This window comes from Carassius auratus, chromosome 20, assembly GCF_003368295.1.
Source record: "Carassius auratus strain Wakin chromosome 20, ASM336829v1, whole genome shotgun sequence".
NCBI classification, from domain to species: Eukaryota; Metazoa; Chordata; class Actinopteri; order Cypriniformes; family Cyprinidae; genus Carassius; species Carassius auratus.
The window spans coordinates 7,144,913-7,162,078 of record NC_039262.1 but is presented as its reverse complement, the minus strand read 5'-3'; the positions used below and the strand labels follow the sequence as shown (position 1 = coordinate 7,162,078).

The 17,166-nt window shown below is 35.3% G+C and overlaps 2 protein-coding genes across 10 annotated transcripts in view; one reads left to right on the top strand and one right to left on the bottom strand.

The window, feature by feature from the left end:
* The first annotated feature begins 960 nt into the window (after positions 1-960).
* Positions 961-5,551, top strand: LOC113120728 (endothelin-1). The gene is made up of 4 exons (XM_026290737.1): positions 961-1,153; positions 4,098-4,245; positions 4,747-4,875; positions 4,965-5,551. Exons 1-4 carry the CDS (start codon positions 1,096-1,098, stop codon positions 5,071-5,073), a joined length of 444 nt encoding a protein of 147 aa, XP_026146522.1. The 5' UTR covers positions 961-1,095; the 3' UTR covers positions 5,074-5,551.
* Positions 5,552-7,493: 1,942 nt separating this feature from the next.
* The window catches only part of adgrg6 (adhesion G protein-coupled receptor G6), a 38,068-nt gene continuing 28,395 nt past the window's right edge, over positions 7,494-17,166 (bottom strand). For all 9 annotated transcript variants that reach the window (XM_026290728.1, XM_026290731.1, XM_026290729.1 and 6 more), the window contains 10 exons: positions 16,577-16,696; positions 16,271-16,322; positions 16,056-16,162; positions 15,405-15,532; positions 14,486-14,754; positions 14,248-14,347; positions 13,857-14,140; positions 12,403-12,504; positions 11,599-11,751; positions 7,494-8,665 (listed from right to left, as the gene is read on the bottom strand). In XM_026290728.1, coding sequence (XP_026146513.1) covers positions 8,484-8,665; positions 11,599-11,751; positions 12,403-12,504; positions 13,857-14,140; positions 14,248-14,347; positions 14,486-14,754; positions 15,405-15,532; positions 16,056-16,162; positions 16,271-16,322; positions 16,577-16,696 — 1,497 coding nt within the window. In that variant the 3' untranslated portion in view covers positions 7,494-8,483. The remainder of the gene's footprint in view (positions 8,666-11,598; positions 11,752-12,402; positions 12,505-13,856; positions 14,141-14,247; positions 14,348-14,485; positions 14,755-15,404; positions 15,533-16,055; positions 16,163-16,270; positions 16,323-16,576; positions 16,697-17,166) is intronic.

The following is a 17,166-nucleotide window of genomic DNA, read 5'->3' as shown; positions in this document are numbered from 1 at the left end:
TTGCTGTAGCCAGGGGCTCTGTGACCAAATATGTTGTTTTGTGTTGTGCCCAGCCTTTAATTATCTATCCTGAATGCAAAACTAAGCCTAATCTGGACTAATGAGAAGTCAAAAAGTGAGCTAAATAGAAGTACGGGTGGGAAAAAATAACCCAACCCCTGTGGTGCTGCATAGAATACATCACTTTGCCCCCCTTGTGATTAAATGACAGGCCCCATTGAGGACCATTCTCAACAACTTTCACGCCACATTTCATATCTCTTCGCCTGTTTGTGCAGTGGAGCTCATGCCACACACATTTTCACCAAATTTGGCATGATTATGGAAGGAATTGCCAAAAAATGAGACCAAGAACTGTTTCTGAACTGCAGAAAATGTTTAACCAGTTAGAGGAACCCTCCACAGTTAAAAGAGTCTGGCACACAGATGCTTATATTGAGATGCTTCAATTGGCTTTTTATTGTTTTAATTAAGATGGAGGTTTACCACAATGGGCTTCCCTTGGTTTGGGAAAAAGACCTGGTCTGTCTAGGTTTTCTACTTTGAAAAAGATGGGTTTCCTCTCCAAGCTGTAGTTTTGACTTTGTTCTTCAAGCCTCCATTCCTAACATAGCATCAGGAAGGAAAAAACAAGAGTGTGCAAAAATTCCCAAGAGATGCCAGCTCACCCATCAAGTGGAACTCAATCCATCCGTTTATAATCTTTGATGTACCTTTGATCATGTTGGAAACACTTGATGGAAACAGACAATGTCGTATCTTATTTCATAAATGTTTCCAATGGATTTAGATCATCTATCAAAACAAAAAGTACATTCTGTCCCTCTTTCTCTCTCCCACTGATGCTCACATACAATGAGTCTCGTCAAACACCTGTCCTTAGCATTGTGAAGAACAACTCGGCAGGCTGATTTAAAGAGGGAGATGGGGGAGGAGGGTGTGGTAGGCTGGAGGTGTTTAGAGAGTGGCAGAAGTTTCTGAGAAACTCCACAACCTGCTCTCTCTCCCCTCACAGTTTTCTTCTCTTCCTGTGGATAGACATCCAGGAGACAGGCTTGCCAATTAATGTTCTGAGCATCTTTGGAGAGAAGAATTATGGATTTTTCCTTCTTATTCTTAATAAGTGTGGTTGTTTTCATATTGGGACAACAAGGTAAATGACAATCATCTTTCTTATGTATTATTTTGGCTTTCTGTTCAATTCTTGTACTACTACGTGAATATTTTCCTATCTGAAAAACTGTTAATCTAGTTTGCATAAGATTTTATCTAGCAACAGCCAACTTTGTATGTAATGTGAACTGTATTTTCAAACCAGATATATATTCTTGTAATTTAAAGTGATAAACAATTTACTGTTAATGCTTAAAGGAAAACATTTGCTCACCCTCTCATTGATCCATGCTTGTATGGCTTTCTTTTTGTTTCACAGAAGACATAAAATTCATACAAGTTGGAGTAAATTTTGACAAATACTTTTGACACTAAATATTTTTATTTGATTGTGACTTGTGAAAAAAATACATAACAGATTTCAATCAAAAATTAGAGTTAAATATTTTTGGATAGATTTCTACAGCATGATCAGTTTGTTTTCAGTTTGTCACAATATCCAGATAGTTTTACAACAGCAGAATGAACTGTTGAATTAGAGTTAAATGTGGCGTAAAATGCTGCTTAAGCCATTTGAGCATGCAAGTGGGTAAACTCCCCATGTGTAGGCCATCTACCACTTCTATGGACCACAGAACATGTAACTTCTTTCATGGTGGTGCAACAGCAGTGACAGTTGCCTCAGAATGGTCTAGATTTTGTTCTGTGGGTGTGCTTAATTTTAATAGCATTCTGAGATCATAGACAGAGCAAGCTGTCTCTGTAAACAGTTCAACTATAATATGATCATTGCTTTGTTTTATAAGGGAAATGTTCTTGAACCAATTGACATCATTGCAAGTTGGCTCAAAAATTTTAACATAACATAGAAAGGTTTGTTGTTGAGCTCTTGAGTTTCAGCATTGGATGTAAAGGTATGCAATGCAAAACACTTTCAAATATTAGGCTAGGATAATAATTATAAACTGTATAGGAAAGTATTGTTATTGCAGTTCATTGCTGGGAATACAGTCCCATTTTTCTCAGTAGATTCAAGTTTCAAGGCCAGTCTCATACAGGACAGAAATTATCACAGCTTTGAATTTTTAATAACAGCAGTCACACTTGGGATTAGTAAAGGTTTACATCTACTTTCTAACATGTTAAAGCTGACAACAGGAATCCTGTTGCCGTTTCTCCGAATGAGATGGTCTGGTTCACTGTTGGTGGTTATGATCTTACATAATCCCTTGCTTGTCTTTTACAATTCTATGCTGATCCACCTTGGCATTCCTCTCTTTCTTCAGGGCATGGGTCACAAAATTAAATTTTTCTTGGGAAAACAAAATGTCCCGAGAGGTGCTACAGAACTCGCCAGTATCGTACCAGTATCGAATTAGTGAAGTCTAGCCTGATAAAATACAGGGATGAAGAAAACGTTTCCTGATTGTCCTTCTCATGATTTTGGGTATGGTATAAAGTCTGTTGTATGTGAATAATGTCAGGCATTTTAATAATACATTCCAATGGATTTGTAACAAATTCCACAGCACAGCTTTTCTCTGTGATTAATTATTCTGACCTGATATATGAAAACTAACCCCAGTGCTTCACTGCGTAACCTCTACTGATGCCTTCAGGATGTGGATGTCAACTGATTTCCAGCCAAGTCAGACCAATTGTTGTGTATTCCACATCGAACTTCTATGGTTAGACCCCCATAGCCTTGTTATAGTGATGGATCACTGTGATCACTCCCAGATCACTTTCCACCGGACCCTAGCATGCAATTTCATCCTTTTCTATAAAGCCTTACAGCCTCAGGCCCTGTTTGCTTGACTGAGCACCTAAGAAGTCATTCCGGTTACTGGGGTCCTGCTAGTACCCCTCTTCCATGTATCCTGAACAAAACTCAGAGACCTCTTGCAGTCTTAGTTCATTGCTCCATAAAATAATTAAGCATCATTCATTGGTAATGGAAATTATCCTGATGTAAATACCATCATACTTGTTATTTTGTCTTTCTTTTCCTTTGAGATCTGTTTGTCTGTTAAAGAGTTATGTTGCAAATAAGCGTGAGATCTGTTTTTGATTCTACATTTAAAACCCCAACCATCGGAAGCTGTAGTGGTGGTTTGCTTTGTAGCATCTACACATGCTGCTGGAATCCTAGAGGCATAAAATGTGGTTGGCCACGTATTTGCTGTCTTCTTTAAACATGATCCACATGGCTTTTTATTCACCACAACCTCAATGAAGCTCAACCAGTTTAGTTTTTCTTCATTTTTATTCTTTTTTCAATGCAATTTTATCATTATTAATGCTGTTATACTGCAATTCACTTCTGAACTGATAACCTATGAGATCAAAGCTACATGAAAACAGGATTTGTATGGGAATCTTCAGGATTAAAACAAAGCGGTCTTCGAAGACACAACAGTGCTGAATTGTTTAGACAGCAGCAACATCTTAGACATGTTATGTCTCACATCATCAAGTGAAGACTAATATATTGAGGATTTGTTTCAGGTGTAACACATCAAAGCAAAAAGTCTTAAGCTTAGGCTGAAAATGGGGATCAGTGAATTGTTGTAATTAAGCTTTTTGAAGGCTTCATTGATAGTGTTAACCCATTTGTTTTTACTGGAATTTCAAGATTAGTATTTGATCAAAAATATAGTATTTTTTTTAAAAATATAATTCAAATTGGAAATAGATTTATATTTAAAATTTAATTTATTCTTGTGATGGAAAATCAGATTTTTTCAGCGGGAGTTATTCCAGTTTTCAGGGTCATGTGATCCAACAAAAATCTTTATTATATATTGATTAGGTGCACAAAAACATTTCTTATTACCAATAGAGTTTATTTTCTTTAATGAATAGAACAGAAATAGAAAGACACAAATATATATTTCTTGGAAACCATAATCTTTTGTAACATTGTCTTGTCCTTGTTCCTTTTGTTACTTGTTGTTTAAAGTTCTTCTCTTTGTATCTGTCAGTCCCAGGGTCCCATGCGAACAAAAGTCCATCTGTGAATGCTACTCCACACACTCGCCGTCGTGAAAGACGCTGCTCCTGTGAAAACCTGAAGGACAAAGAATGTGTGTACTTTTGCCACATAGGAATCGTATGGGTTGATACGCCAAGGTACATCAGACACATTGATTTGTGTATGTCTTTGAACAGCACTTTGGTAAAGAGAGAGTTGAGATCTATTGAGGACTGATGCTGGTAACCTGTGCACTCTGCAAGCACGTGTCTGGTTGTATTTAAGTGTGTGGTCTCATTAATGTGGCCCACGCAAGGAGACCTGAGGACAGGCAGACTGCCTTTGGTGAAAAACAACCCAGAAACCAAAGATTGAGAGTCTGGCTCTTGGGAAGTGAAACAAGTGTGAAGTCTTTTATATTTGAAACAAACAGGAATCTACACACCCGGTCAAAATGCAAATTTAAAAAAGCACAAGGCTTTCGGTTCTGATCATGAATTTCTAAAGAGTTCTACATTGTGCATAAAACATACATTTATATAGGCTACATGTATTTGGTGCAGAACTTTTTCTAGATGAGTTATTTTTTATTAAATTTGATTATTAAATCCATATAAAAAATTGAAAGGTTTGTTTAAATATCCACCGTTCTCTCTCAGTCAGGTCATTCCCTATGGTGTGGGTTCACTCCAAATGCGTCTGAGACGAGATGTGGAACGATGCCAGTGCACAGACAAGAGAGATAAAAATTGTGTGCAGTTTTGCTCTTACTCTGATCTCCAGCAAGAGTGAGTGTCATTATTAATTTCACTGTATTTGACACACATTGTGGCAGTTGTATTGTATTTTACTGATACACTACTTGGTATTTTTGCAGAGATGAAAATGCCTCGGTCAGAAGGTACCATTCCAGAAACTACAAAGAACGATATAAGTCTAAATTCCCATGGAGACTGAGGAATCACAAACCAATGCAAACAACCTGAGAGAAATGAAAAAAAAAAAAAGCTATGTAGTAACATACTGTATATTATTACTATTTGGGCAGCGAGCCTGGCCATAGGTCTGAACATGTGTGCTGTGAATGGTTTACGAAGTACAGTATTAGACATAATTTCTATTACTTTGGCTTGTCATGAAATGCTAGCATCTCAATAGTGACAGTTTAGGAGTGATACTTATATTATCTAACTGTAAGTATTTTGTAGAATACTGTAAAACCGTACTGCTTATTGATGTGTAATATATATTTGATGATTCCAATTTTCCTCATAGTGAGTACATTTGGATATTTAATGAGAACTATAGCGTCTTATGGTCACTTTAATGTTTGACATTATACACATAAATTGGCCTTTGGTAAAGATTTTTTTTTTGTTTAGAAAGAGGATATTGTCAAAAGAACGATTGTAGATTAAGTTTTATTTTTAGCCTTGGAATAATAATAAATATAATAACAATAAATACATCACTATTCAGACAATTGGAACAATTTCTAATCTAATGAATGAACTGAATATTTATTATAATGTGAAAAGGCAAATAATAAAATAAACCAAAACCTAGTCATCTGTGAACATTTTTCCCCCCATATAATGGAATATGGCTGAAGTATATAATTATGGTTTGGTATCGACTTTCTTTGTAAATAGTTCCAGCTTGCAATAATTGAAAAAATTGCTTAATCTACATACAATGAGAGTAAGGTTAAATATGCACAGAAAAAGTGAAAGTTAATCAAAATAAATAAATAAATAAATAAATAACTTCAGTGTGGTATAGTGTGAGAGAAACCGATAAAACTGTCATTGTGCCCAGAGATCAAACAGGAGTCTCATCATGGGAGATGGTAATGGCAAAGCTAAATGTTTCCACAGTGCTAGAGGCTAGCAATTTTCTGAATAGCTCCACTCACTCTTTCTTTTGCTGCTGTTGTTTTCCATGAGGTGATATGTAAAGCCTTTCTGGTGTAAACCAATATTGTTGGTTGGTCTGGTTTTTGGAGTGATACATTTTGGAGCATCAACCAGGCAGTTAAGGTGAATAGTAGTGGGCCTACATCTTTATATAAGGCTGGCTATTTATCTCCATTCATTTTTGGCATCATCAGGAATGCTGGTTTACCTCACAGGAAGCATTTCACAAGAAACTTCTGGAAGGAATTTGTGGTGCTCTCATTTACTACCGGGACAAAGGAACAAACACTCTCTATTCCTGTCCCCCCTGTTTCAGTCAGACGCATCGAGCCAGCCACTAACCACATTGTTAGGTTCTGGGAAACACCCTGAAAAAACCCAACAAATGATTAAAAGTCAGCTAAAAACAGATCATTAAGATTATCAAGGTATGGGTGCATCACATACTGTACCCAAATCTTAAAGGGATAGTTTACCCCATATTCTTTCATTAATTACTCACCCTCGTGTCGTTCCAAATCCATAAGACCTTAGTTCAGAACACAAATTACGTTATTTATGATGAAATCCGAGAGAAAGGTAGTAAGAATATCAATAAAATAGAATATTGTGACATCAGTGATTCAACCATCATTTTATAAAGCTACGAGAATATTTTTTATGCGCAAAGAAAACAAAAATATGTGCTGTGCATCTGGGTTCTATGTCAAAACGCTGGATCCTGCGTCCACAGCAGCACATGTATATGTGTCGTGTTGAATAAAGTAAGTTTTGTTTTCTTTGTGTACAAAAAAGTATTCTCGTAGCTTCATAAAATTGACCACTGATGTCAAATGGACTATGTCCTTACTACTTTGATGGCTTTGAATGTAGTTGCTTGGCTTTCTATGTAGGGTCAGAAAGCTCTTGGATTTCATCAAAAAATAAAAAAATCTTAATTTGTGTAAAGAAGCTGAATGGAGGTCTTTGTTTCAACTATTGCTTTAATATTTCAGATGGGCCACCGTTTCAATATTGTTTGGGAAGTTAACTATGTGAACATAGAACAAACAGGAAACATGATATTGTTTTGACAGAAATCTAGATCTCCAAGATTTAGGCTTCTAAAAGCCCAACAAACACAGAATGGTCCCCTAACATTACTATTTGTTTCCCACTTGATTACTTTTATTTATTTATTTGTGAATCAAATAATAATGTTCTATGCAACCATAAAGTATCATTCCAAGAACAATGCAGTAAATAACTTAAATATAACATACAGAACATTCTCAAATAAAAAGAAGAGGAAAAAAAATTACGTTCAGAGAACATTTAGAAATAACAGATTCATAACTTAATGGGAATGTTAGTGGTAAAGCTTTCAGTTTTGGTAGAACATAATTAGCTTGTTGGGTGTAATACAGACTCAAAATTTGTAAGGCATCCTTATATCAGATTTTTTTCTTAAACAGAAAAAGTTTACTATTCAGACAAATAAGAATGGCAAGATCTGTTTTAAGTGCATTTAATATGCAGGATGTCACATTTTCATAAAGCATCCATAACCGCTATACAATGATGATCTACACTGATGACCAGAGCAAACTGAGAAGCCCTCGGTAAGCATTCCCTCTCCTGACATTTTCTTCAATGAAGCAAAGAAATCTCTTAAAAGCATTTAAAATAAATACCAAGTCAAAACAGTCATTAAACTACAGCAAAGAAGATCTGAATGTGTTAGATTTGGTGTATACTGTAGCTGTTGTTTTCCTTTCTATCGTCAAATAGCAAAGGACTGATCTCGATGTCCTGTCCTTCTATTAGAGCAGTTTTATGAAACTGCATACACTGAAACACTTGAACAATGAACACATTGTAAAAAAAAAAAAAACATTTTCTGTAACAAGTTAATCAGTAGTAGATCATGTGACTAAAACTAAAATAGAGAGCATTTAAATAATGGCAAAACAGAAGTATTAAAGGTTCACTAATTTACATTGAAAATAAACGTAAGGTAAAGAAAGCTAAATCAAGGTGAAATTCACAAGTATGAAAATTCAAGCTCCAACCGTACTTGTTCTTTCAGTCCCGAAGTGAGAAACTAACTAGTACTCCTCATGTTTGCCAGTCAGTCTTTGGATGTACCGTAAATTGGTCCCATTTTTTTTCTGCTGCAGCAAGCCTTTATGCATTTATATATACAAAAACAAAAACCAAAGTAATGTGCAAAAAAGTATGCAAAACCGAAATTAGAAAAAGCACAAATAGTAAAATATATTATGAATATTTACAGATCACATAGTCAGTATAAGCTGAATATCACAGTATGTCAAATCCACACTTTCATAGCTTGCCCTCTCTACAGGGTTATGCGTTTCTCTACTCCAGTCGGGGAGGGTGGAAGGGCTTGAAGGGTTATTAACTCAATATGTAGCATAGTCTTTACACACAAGGTAAGTCTGTGGGGCAGAACAGGGCTCTGTCTCAGCCTCCTCTCACTAGAATTTAGTGCTGTTGCTAAAGCTGTCTGACATCATAATGTTTTTGTAGAAGTTGTCTGAGCGCACGGAGCAGTAACCCTTTACCTTGTCCAGGACCTGGTGGACAGGGAGGATGGACGAGGAAGCCTCTCCGTCGGAAGGGTTGCATTTGGGACTGCTCTGATTGGAGAAACTTTTACCTGCAAATATGCCACAGAGGTTGATTGAAGGACTGAGGGAATATACTTAGAAGTATTGATGTCAAAGTATCTATACACTTGCATACAAGGTGATGATGACAAATGGCACCCAATTTTAAACTATTTTTTTAGGCTGCTTCACAAGAAACAGGACTGTTTTGTCAATGCTTTGATAGTTTGATCATATTAGTTTCCAATCCATTCAACTATATAAGGGGTGAGTCATTATTTGTTCATGCCATTCTGTTGAATTTCCATGCCTTTGTGCATTCTTAGGCAAAACATTCCAATGCACACATGCACCTTCAGTCCCTTTCTATAGCACTATTTTATTTATTGCTTTTTAATGTGCAATAAATTTAACACAGTATTATGCTCTATTATGAGGTTTCAGAAAGCTGCTAAACAGTAGAATACCACAAAAAAATGGGAGAACACTTGGCATTTCAACCCAGACTTATACTCCCACGTTCCATGCTATAAAAGTCATTATTTGATGACGAGGTCATTTACATAGCAATTTTTTCTTTTATATATTCTTTCACAATACACGTATTGTGTAAAATCAGTCAAATGAAGTCAAAAATGTATAAATAAATGAATGAAGTCAAAAATTAATTAATACATAAAAATCAATTCATAACAAAACAGTAAAAAAAGTAAAAAATTATGCATTATTTAAATTAAATAAATGTCTTTATTAAATGGAAAAACAGGATAAACTAATAAAAACAAAGGGTGTCAATATAATAGCAACTTTTTTCACAATACATAATGTGTACCGTAATAATGACAAAAAAAATAGACATTTAAAAAATCAACAACAACAAAAAACATTAATTTGCCTATTAAAAATAGAAAAAAGTGAAAAATTCTAAATTCTTTAATATACTATGATTAATTTAATTACTTTCACTATAAAAAAATCAATATCAATTAATTGTACTGTTAATTAAATGTACAATTCAAAATAAACGTTTTGTTTCCATAATATTTATGTGTAATATGTGTATATATTATGTATATATAAATACACACACATATAGTATGCATTTAAAAAATTGTTACATGTATTCACATGTACATATTATCATTCATTTATATATATATAATATAAATATATATATACATATATACTTAATATATAAACATATTTATCTTAAGTACAGTAGATACATGCATGTATGTGAATTTATATATACATAATAAATATACGCAGTACAAAAACATATCATTTGTAAACAAAAACGTTTATTTTGGATTTAATAAAATCACAATAAAAATACAAAATAGAGTTTGCTATACTATGTGAACTTTTGCCTTTTTTAGATAAATTATGGAATTTTGCTCTATTCAGTGTAACTAACAGCACAGTATTCCCTTAATCTCAGCATATATGCAAACATAAGTCTACTACTCCTAAATGTCTAAGTATTTCACAATGACACATCTGCTGTGCATGACAGCATCTCTGATGTTAAGTGCATTATTAGTGTCAAGTGCAAATAATCTATCCTCTGCATGGCCAGCACGTAGGGGATGAAGTATTTACTGTGTATGGTTTTACACATTTTAGTGTCAGCAGTGCAAGCTGGGTATTTTCTCCTGTGGGAACATTAACACTGCCAAACGAAAAAAGAACAAAACAAAGAAGACAAATAAAAACAGCCCACCATGAGAAACATTAGTCTCAAACAGAGTGCAAATGACATTCAGAACTCCTAAAAGACACTAAAGCTTGTCAATGTCTACTAAAAGACTGGCTGAGAGTTAAGTCTATAACCTATTTATAAATATTTATTCGGGTTGAGGTGTTTCCTAGTATTACACCATTGTGCTAGCAACTTTTTTTTGCTATAATTTAATTGACAATGACAACCAGCAGCAGTGTGTTTTCTAGTTCTAGAATGTCACTCCACAACTTGGATTCAATCCAACAGGCAACTATTCCACCATGAAACATCACAACAGATACCAATTTTTTCCAAAAAGGTAATGTCATATTAAGGGCCAAATAGAGGCATTTATGCGTTAAGAGTGAGTTAGACTAGTTATTACATCTAGGGCCGCTGGATTGATTTCAGTCTATCCCAAAAGGGGAAGCTGATCACATGAACAGAGGAAAGCAGTGTGAACTCAAGCTGGTTTGCGTGTTTTACCTCAGGATGTCTCTCCATGGCATTATTGCAGGGTACTGTCTATACCACAAACATAAATACAGACACAGAGCACCACTGAGTCCCGAAGTACAGTCACACAAATAGTAACACAGTTTAGCAGTGCACAAAATAACACAAGGCATGAAAGGCCATATCCTTACTAAAAATAGTCAAGCATTACACATCAAAGCAAAACCTTACTCAGAACATGCTAACGAAGCTCTATTTTTGGTATCAAATAGCAGTTTTAATCCTAACCCTTTGATGCATGATGTTTGTTAAAGTGGACAAATTTTTAAAGGCTATTTTTAATCATTCGTTTACACTACTGATCAAACGTTCGGGGTTGGTAAGATGAATTTCAAAAGAAACTCTTATGCATACCAAGACTGCATTTATTTTAACTGAATTAAAAAACGGTGAAGCAATATTCTGAAATAATATTACAATATTTTCTATTAGTATTAAACTATAAAAATCAATCTAATTCTTCAATGGTGCACAGTAAAATTTATGTAATAATAAATATATTTTTGTCTATCATACTGGATACATAGTATTATTAAGAGCATATTTGGATTCAGTTGATCTATTTATTAATTCTGAAACCATATTTTTGTAGGTTATTAGTTTTAAAAAGTGACAGATTTCACTTATATATTGACAGTTCTTGTGCTTTTACCCTTGTTTTAATGTAATAGTTTATGCATCAAAGGGTTAATGTAAACCAACAACTGTGGCCAATACAATCCACATCATTACTTTTTTGTTTACCTGTATTACTGTGCCTGGCAAAGGGGTTTAGTGTGGCTTTGGCTTTAGACGTCCAGTTGGCTGTAGTGGAGCCAAATGAACTGGAGGAGAGGGATTTTCCCAGGTTATCGGAACTCACTTTCTTGGTATTATTAGTGGCAGTTTTGCTCCAGTCTGCAAAATATGGTTAAATGTTATTCATACCAATTACAGGTGAATCCCATGCATAAATATACAGAACAAAACAAACCCAGGAAGTTCAGATAATATAATGCAATTCCATCTTAAATTCAGGACAGACAACTTTCTAAAGGAAAGTTGTACGGGACGGGCATTCGAAAAATAAGCTACTACACATTTCATTTTATCAGATTTAACTGTAAGTAAAGACCAGCTAAGGCATTTTATGGTCCTACATTTTATTAAGAATAGTTCAGTGATACTTGGGGCATAAAAGTCTCTAGAGCTGGGCTTTACTGAAACACACATTTTGAGTGCAACAAAAGTCCCAAGAATTCAGCACCTAAAGATGTAATCACAGCACAATCCAATATACCTATGAAAAATAAATGATATAAAAAATATGGCAAAAAATGAAAAAAGTATAAGCACAAATGCAATGTGCAAAAGGAGAAGTATACTGTACAGTGCTCCAGCATTCAAACAACTGATTTAGGCTACATCATGTTAGGCATTACTTCATGGAATGTGACTGAATATATGATTCTTCTTCTGTATTGTTTCCTGACACATGGTAGATGACCAAAAAATCCCCCAAAAACATAATTCATTCAAAATATCAGTAATAATACAGACTAAATTTACCTGAGTTATCTGCCGAGCGGAACTTTCCACAGCACAAGTACCTCCTCCATTGATTCTGTACATTTTCTTTCAGAGCACAGTGGAACACAAATATGAATAATCCTGTTGGAAAAAAAAAATAATAATTACACTCCTTAATCTTTCCTGATTACAAACCCACATTTTAAATGAGTGGTTATATTTCATGTTTAACAAGCAATCAACAATATCAAATCGCATACACAACTACACAATTACAAACCAGACCCCCTACACTGGCCGAAATAGCGTTAAAGGTCCCTGGTTCGATTGCGGGTTTAGAGCTGTAATCTGGCCTCAAAAGTTAGGCCCGACAGGACCCGAGCCCGACAGGTTTCGGCCCGAGCCTGACAAGTAAATTTTGATTGACAGCTTTTTAAAAGCCCGAACCCGTTTACAGCCCGACATTATTCAAATGTGTGCGCACACACAGCTCTTTGCCTTTTGTCAAGTATGAGTCATTTATACATGTTTTAACATAATTTATTCATAACTAACGTAGACTAGACCACTTGGAAATTGGAATAAAGAAATAAAATAAGTCCTCTGTAACATCGTAACATCTCACAACTCTAAAAAAGCATAGGCTATAAAATAGATCAACACACCAATAAAAACTAGTTTTTTTTTTTACAAATTAAATTAAGATAATTTTTTTATTAAGATGGGTATTTGGCAATAACGAAATTAAGATAAAGGCTTCGCCGGATTTGCTTCCCCACTAGCAGCTGACATTTAATAAAAGAATAATGCCAACATTAGCGTATATACTCTGTCCACATTATGCATTTAAGACTCGATTAATATTTATCATTTGAAAAACCTTTACTCACAGAGATTAGTCTAGGTCTACATGTTTTTGTGGAGGAAAATTAATGAATCCACTGTAGATGTCTTCAGCGCATTCCTGTGTTCACTGATGGTGCGTCATTATTCACTCATTATTTTCATTATAAACATGGTCAAAACTTTTCCACACCTCAGACTTTGCTTTAGTTTCTGGTGCAACCAAAACGTAATCACCAGAGGCAAGCCTCTGTTTCACCTACTCAGCATCTATTTTCACATTTTTCTCACGCTAATCGAAAAACACATCACATTACCGCTCGTTCACCTCGCAAACCGGAGCACAAGCCCAAGCCTGGCCCGAGCCCGCGTAAGATGATATAAATTAAGCCCAAACCCGACCGAACCGGGCAAAGATCTTCAGCTCTACCCGGGTTTCGGCAAAGTCTGGTGCTACAAGCAGCTTTTCAATGATTAACTCTTAAGGTAAAATTGGGATTTACCCTTGACAGATAAGTATTTAAGAAGGTACAATACTTAATGTAAAAATAGGAAACAAATAACATGAAAGATATCATCACCACCATCATATGATTCCATGGAGTCTTTAAATGTACAGGATAATTAAAATATAAATGACAAAAACCAACCCTGTAGGGAGTTGAAAATGGAGAAGAGGTACATGAAGGCCAAGCTGACTGGACCCCAGGCGAAAAAAGCAAAGCCCCAGGTCATTCCCAGCAAGAAAGTCAGGCTGACCACACTACGCAGGTTACGTAGGATCTCCTCTCGAAGTGTTCGATTGCTCCGTTTGCCGTTACGACCGCAGATTTGGATCATGACCACGATGAACATGGCAACATTCATCAGGAATATCATGGAAAAGTAGCCCACGCATGTCACGTAGAATACAACCGGACTACGAATCCAACAGCTACAGAAGGAAAGAGCAGGAAAACCAACAGAATAAGGAATTGAACCAGGCTACTTCTTTCACAGATGTCAAATAATGATCAGTTTGAATTTCTTCGACCAACTTACAATTCGGTGCCCTGTCCAGTCTCTCCTTTTCCATAATAGTTTTTTCCATAAGAATTTTTGCCCACAGCCAACACAATGCCAACAATTGAAGCAGGGACACCTGAAAATGCAGTCAGATCTTCTTACTGTTATGTTCAACACTTCTTTAAGAGTGGTCTTACAGTATATTGAACACTGAATACAAAAAATAAATGGCCAACAACTACCAAAGGGAAAAACTAATTAATGTAGCACTTACCCCATCCAACGAGGCAAAACTTGAGGATGTATCGCCGTATGTAGGTGTTGAAGACCTTGACCAAGGCAATGTACATGTGGATGGACTCTAAGCCCATCCATGTGAAGGAAGTGAGAAGGAAAAAGTGCAGAAAAACAGCCACCGTCACACACAATCCCTCAATCTCGTATGAGGCCAACCAGCCATCCAGAAGAAACACCATGTTGAGAAAGAGCAATGATGTGCTGAGATTCATCAGGATCTTAGAGGGATAGTCCCGCCGCAGCTTCCTATAGATTTATATCAATGAAAACAATGAGACTTTCCAATTCCAATGCACCTTTAGTCATTTACACTACAATTTCCAAGTTTGTGATTTTTCCAATTTTCTTCCAAGTTAAAAAAAAAAACACCAAACAAAATACTCAACGAGGCTGCATTTAACTGTTCAAAAATACAGTTAAACAGCAATTTAAAATACATTTTCTTGACCACCAAATCAGCATTTTAGAATGATTTATCAAGTATTGTGTGATACTGAAACTGATGAAAGTTTAGCTTTGTTATACCAATAATAAATTAAATTTGACAATGTAGAAACAGTTCTTATTCTTATTATTATTATCAAAGCTGAAAATAATTGTGCTGATTAATTTTTTTTGGAAATCATGCAACTATTTTTTAGGAATACAACTTCAAAAGAACATTTTTTTTTTTTTTTACTTTCGATCAATTTAATATGTCCTTTATTAGTTACAATTTAATAGTTGTATTATTTCACAATATATCATTAAAACACTTTAAAAAATGTGGGTAAGAAAATGTAACTAGCTGTAACTTTTTTCCATTTTTTTTCAAACTTTTTTTCACGAAGAGGCATAGATCGAAGCAAAGATCGAAGCAAAGCAACTTTTCTAGTCAGATGCTGAAGGGCACTCACTCAAAAGCGATGTACGTGAGAAGTGTTGCTGCAGAAAAAATGGCTGAAATGCCACAGCCAATGTAGGTAATGAAAGTGAGAACCCTGTTGTTCTTCTCATCTATCTGTGCAGAAGCTCCAGAGATGTCCTAAAGAAGAGCAAGTAAGGTGAATCAATTATAACACAGATCAGAGATGCCAGAGTCACATTAGTTTTTAGTTATCAGTGGCAATTCTTGAAATATGAAAAAACCAGTCCATAGATAAGGGTGCATTTCCTCATTAAACAAATGCTACACAAAGAAATGTAATAATAGTTGAAAAGCTGTTTTATTCTATTATTTGTTGTTATATTGTTCCTGTGAATAAATAATTTCTACAATGCCACTGAACTCTTTTGCATAATGCTACATTTAAATGACTCACTGGTGCAACATGAACAAATTGCACCTAATAATATAAGCGTGCAAAGTCTTGATAGCTTCAGTTCCACATTACAGCGAAGCCTCTTAATTTACTATTTGCCAACTATCTGGTCCTGTCTGTTTCAGGGATGGTTAGCCACTCTAGATGACATATCCAACGCATCAACATTGCTTCAGTCTGCCATATTGGCTTAGTACATGAAACCGCTCTGTTGGGCCATTTTGTTGCCAATCCCACAAATCTCACCATTAGAATGCCAAAGTGTGTGAGGTGATTACACAAGCAGACGGTCCTGTTGCTGTTGGACTCCGGACTGACCTCGCAGCCTTCACTGTTCCAGCCCCCTGTGCTATCTAATGGAGACAAATGGATATTATATGAATTTTGTAAGTCTATACGTACAGCCTCGTATGGGACTGTTTTAATGCTTTAACAGTGGCCAAATAAATCATTTATTTTACCCTCATTTTGGAGGTTGAAATCCCAAAATACACAAAGACGCTTTGGATCTCTCTGGAGGACAGACAGACACATTAACATGTGTTAGACACCATTGTTCCAGTTAGCTTGGACAAATCATTTTTTGGAAGAAAATGACTGGTTTGAAAGCTCACTGATGGGAAGGTTAAACTAATAAAATGAAGGGCTACTGTAATTACTCCCCAAAATATATCACTGAAACCCTAGTTTCTTCAAAAAAAACAAACAGTAACCAAAACTGGTACTACAGTAAATCACATTTTCAATAAATCAAAAAAGCTGAATACCTGGTACTCCAGATGGGCAATCTCTATTCTGACAGGATCCTGCAGGTTTTTGATTGTGAAGTTGCCAACACTGCTAGCCACCACATAGCTGTTCAAGGACATGCCGTTACTTTGCTGATCCTGTAAAGACATGAAACAGATTGTCAGGGCAAATCTGCTCGTCTTAGTTTTAGGGAGAGTCAGGCACATACAAATTATACCTCAAGTTTTGTAAGTATGGGCAGAATATTTCACTTTTGTTAGCTATTAGTAAGTGACCAAAGATGCATTCAAGGAATAAGAAACATATCGTTAGATACACGTTAATTAAAATCCACCACATACAGTTCACATGTTTGGGAATGATTTTTTCAATATTTCTTTACTAAGTTTTAATAATCGTATCAAGGTTGCTTTTTTTTGATCACAGTGGAATAAAAACAGTTAAATATTATTATAATTAAAAAGAGCTGATTTATTACATTTTAAAATGTCATTTACTTCTGTGATGGTCACTCCAGTCTTCAGTGTCACATGGTATTTCAGAAATAAGTCTAATATAGGTGCTTAGGAAACCGTAATAGACTTTTTCAGTATTCTTTAAAAAATAT